Source organism: Galeopterus variegatus, unplaced genomic scaffold, assembly GCF_000696425.1.
Source record: "Galeopterus variegatus unplaced genomic scaffold, G_variegatus-3.0.2 Scaffold5200, whole genome shotgun sequence".
NCBI lineage: Eukaryota > Metazoa > Chordata > Mammalia > Dermoptera > Cynocephalidae > Galeopterus > Galeopterus variegatus.
Genome location: NW_007731311.1, coordinates 43,372 through 47,508, shown reverse-complemented (window position 1 = coordinate 47,508; position 4,137 = coordinate 43,372). Strand labels below are relative to the sequence as shown.

The following is a 4,137-nucleotide window of genomic DNA, read 5'->3' as shown; positions in this document are numbered from 1 at the left end:
AAGTCCTGTCAGTTACTTTCTAAATACTTGATTAGTTTTGATTTTAGAAATGTTAACAACACTTTTCAGTAAGATTTTTGGGGAAAAAATTATGTGCCACCAAATTAACTGCTGGATATTCAAACAGTGTGACATCTATTTCATCCTTATCCCTTTAAAAAATACTTTGACAAGCATTTAAGTACATTACTGAGCTAAACTAAGATTAAGAATCAGCATTCATAGGAAGTTTAAGGACTCATTGTGTGACAAGAACTCATTGTCTAGTCATCAGGAGTTTTACACTATTTGGTTAATCATAACATAAAAAATTCTCACCGGTTTTCTGGGGTCCTATTACCAAAAATTTTGGTAACCGATCACAAGTTTTTCCTTTAGACCAAATGTCTCTGTGGTGTTTGTCATCACAGGGATCCTGCCAGAGAGGGTCTTTTTGATCAGGAAAGAGCTCAAAATACTTGTGAGCCAGTTGCACTGGAGGCAGAGTCTGAAGTCGCAGGTTGGTCCAGCTCTGCACGAAATTGGCAAGATTAACAAATGTGTATAATCCCAGTCGGTCATTCCCATAGTTGGACAAATGGGTCATGAAAATGCCGATTGGGTTGAGGACCACAATGAGAAAAAGTTCACCTCCTTGGATACTCTTGTCCAGCTCTTTAGGGCCTCCTGGATATTCTTTGTAGAAAACTGTGTGAGTAAAAAGCCCACAGGTTTGTCTTGGAAGAACCATGATGTTTTTGTGGATGAAGCCCCTCCGGTATCTGGCTGGTTTCAGATGTGGATACTCTTCAGTGCTGCTGATTTTAATATTCCAAACCTTCTTCCAGGCCTCATAAAGCTGGACATGTACAGGATAGACGCCCGAATGGTGAGGGGCCACCGCGTAGCCCATGTCAGTAGGAATGCCGTGCTCTAAGGCAGATTTTTTGTTGAGAATCATCTGCTCCACCAAAGACGACTCATTGTGGAACAGGTGGGGCTGCATATGGCTCCACATGTGAGGAAACCACCAGAACTCATCGACAGACCCCAGCAGACAGTCATCTCCTTCATCTTCCTTTTCAGTTCCTGTATGGTAAAATTTCCCTGAAAATCCCAAGTTGAATGGAAAACTCGTGATTTGTGCACACAAAAGATTCTGAGTATCAAGCAGGGCCTTAACATCATTGGTGTTCATTCTTGTTCCTTCCTTTCCCACAAATATATCATCAATGTCCACAAGGATGTACCTGTCCAAGGACAATGTCAGCCTCTTCCCTGACAAGAAGGAGATGGCATCTATGAAGATGAGCTTGTGCAGCCAAAAGTTCAAGTTGTTGCCAAAAAGAACTTGCTGAATTCCATCGTGAAGCCCCAGGTCATGTATGATAGTGGCATAAAAAGCACCTTTAGAGATGGGAGGAGAAAGATTTTCTGGGGTCTTTACTGGTTGGTAGGCTGAGTGATTAATCTGAAAAACTGTCCAGTCAGTTCCAGGCAAAGAACCTTTTTCCAGCTTAGAAGATTCGGTCAAGTGAAGCAACGGAGAATGGGGATTAATACAACAATCTTTTACTGCAAGGTTTCCATATACAGAAAAAGGGACACCTTTTAACTGAAAGCTCTGCAGACTCTTCTCACCAGTTTTGTGGAATCCAATTGTCGGGCCTCCCTGAGCCAGAGGCCGACAAAACCGAGCGGGAAGAGGATATCTGAAAATGGGACTACGAAAAAATGAATAGGCTAAACTCTCTCTGCCAGGAGAGTGGTCAAAGCCGGAACTCCGTTTATTGAAAAGGCACTGGGGCTTATATAGGGAAATTGGGGGGCGAGGATGGGGTGAAGATGGCGTGAGGGGGTGGGAAGAAGCAGTTGTCCAATTAGAGGCGGCCCCGAGTTGAGTGGCAGGGCGGGAAAAAGTTGCCTAGTCACCGGGTCCCGGAACTGGGAGCAATCGGGTACGTGCATACCAGCGCTAATGGAATGGCGACAGTGAACTTAAGCTTAAAATGGCCACCACCAGGAAGCAGGAACTATGCACAGTCAGGCGCCTCAGGATTGAAACGTGGCCCAACAATACATACTAAAATAGTAACAGATAAAATATTATATCTGGGGTTTGCTTCAAAATAACAGAATGAAGTAAAGCAGGTAGAGATACAGTGAAAACAAGATTGATCATGAGTTGATCATTTCTGAAGACGGACAATGGATTGGGTTCAATATTATTCCGTCTACTTTTGTATATGCCTGAAATTTTCCATAACTAAGAAGGCTCATACTTCATCTGCTTTCCTAGACTTTAATACTAATAGCTGAGGGAGAACCAGCGACATGAGCTTACATTTTGGATCCTTCATGAAGCATTGCAGAAGAATTCCGATTTCAATGTAACTACAAAATTAATCTACAGATCCCTAAAGGTCGTCTTTAAGCCGTTTGAATGGAGCTTGTCCATTTTGCTTCAACCTTACCCTTCTACCGATGCTGTGGCACTCTCCGAGAGTCACTGTGGACCTGTGTCATATACGCAATTGACCCCCAATAGGTGAAGAGATGACCAGCAGAAAGTGAGTTTCTCTGCCAAATGTAGAAGGATTTTTAAATACAGAATTATTCAAAACAACACGGTGTTATGGAAAGAATCCAACAGGCCTCAGATTGAATCCTGGCTCCCCCACGTTCCAAATGCTTAACTATGTGACCCTGTGTATGTTACTTAACCTCTCTGATCCTCAGGTTCCTCATCTATACAATGGGCCCGTCACAGAACTGTTATAAAAAAGCCCAGGATCTAAGATCCCACACATTCTGGTGACATGAACTGTTGAGTAAACTAACCATTGGTGGCATTCGCTGAGAAGCCTGTGGAATAAACCCCCCCGGAGGAAGCAAGGCAGAGGAAATTCTCCAGGAACATTCAGGATGCACATTCCTCTTACGCATCCTTGTAGTGAATTTTGGGGAAGGACAGAGGAGATTGCTGAATTATAGATGCCAGTGAGGAAGAAGAGAGAAGTTCATAGATTTGGGCAAAATAATAATATGGATGTAATGAGACTACTATTCCAGTACTGACAATAGTAATAAAAAGAGTGGTAGAGAGCTAAACATAGACTAAAATAGTAAAATCTGATTGCAGAGGAGGGATACGGGTACACAAATATGGAGGTGTGTTACTAGTTTGGAGTATTGGGGAATATGACTTAACTCTGCTCATTCCCATCTTAGGCCCTTCCAGAGAAGAGAGTTGAGGCTTTCCAAAAGCTGCCAGTTTTAAGTTTACAGGAGAGTCCATGCCATTCCCAAGTCATTTTCTGTTCTGCATCTGGGAATGTAATTCCTTGACTGGGAAAGGCAGTCCTCTATATGGCAAGGAGACCATTTGCTTTAGGAGGGTGAAAACTGACACTTGCCAAAAGAGCCAGAATTAAGCCTTGGATATTAAAAGGGGATATACGGGTGAGGCCACATGTCACAGCCAAATCACCTGCATGCTCATTAGGAATACGTAATAACTTCGTATAGCATACATTATCCGAAGTTATACGCCCGGCGCCTCGAGGTGGCCGCTGGCGTCCAGCCCCCTGTGGCGGGCGCCCGGGATGCCCGAGGAGCCGCCCCTGCCCCTGCCTCGGCGCGGTCGGGGTCCGGCCTCCTCGCCTCCCTGCAGGCGCCCGCACCCCGGGGGTGTGTCTCGTGCCCGCCCAGCCTCCCTGCGGTCGCACACTGGGGTCGGGGCGGGTTCCATCGGGTTCCCGCGTGGAGGGGCCTCTGGCTGGTCTTTGCAGCGACTCCTCTGCCTGCCGGGACTCCGGCTCTTGACGCTTTCTCCTGGACGTTCAGCTCTGTTCCTGGAGAGCGTGTGTGCGTCCCTGTCCCCGTGTGAGTGGTAGTCACACTAATAATGACATGCACTGCTCATTCCTATATTCAGCGTGCACTTGAGCCATCTCAGCGACAGGGCAGGAGTCCCTCTCTACCCAGACTCCACATGCTCAGTGGGTCTCTTTCCTCCTTCCCTTCCAGCACCCTGGAGGGAGTGTTCCTCCTCAGCTCTGAGGGTAATCCACCATCCCTACCCCATGCCCTGGGCCCACCCCTCACCTCTCCCAAGGGCACCATTCCACAGAGAACCCCTCTCTCTTCACCTCAACG

At 46.3% G+C, this 4,137-nt stretch overlaps 1 protein-coding gene across 1 annotated transcript; it reads right to left on the bottom strand.

The window, feature by feature from the left end:
• Positions 1-292: 292 nt before the first annotated feature.
• Positions 293-3,730, bottom strand: LOC103604519 (bifunctional heparan sulfate N-deacetylase/N-sulfotransferase 3-like). The gene is made up of 3 exons (XM_008589094.1): positions 3,530-3,730; positions 1,158-1,651; positions 293-914 (listed from the first exon to the last, which is right to left on the bottom strand). The coding sequence occupies exons 1-3, from the start codon at positions 3,728-3,730 to the stop codon at positions 293-295; spliced, it is 1,317 nt and encodes a 438-aa protein (XP_008587316.1).
• Between the last annotated feature and the right edge of the window lie 407 nt (positions 3,731-4,137).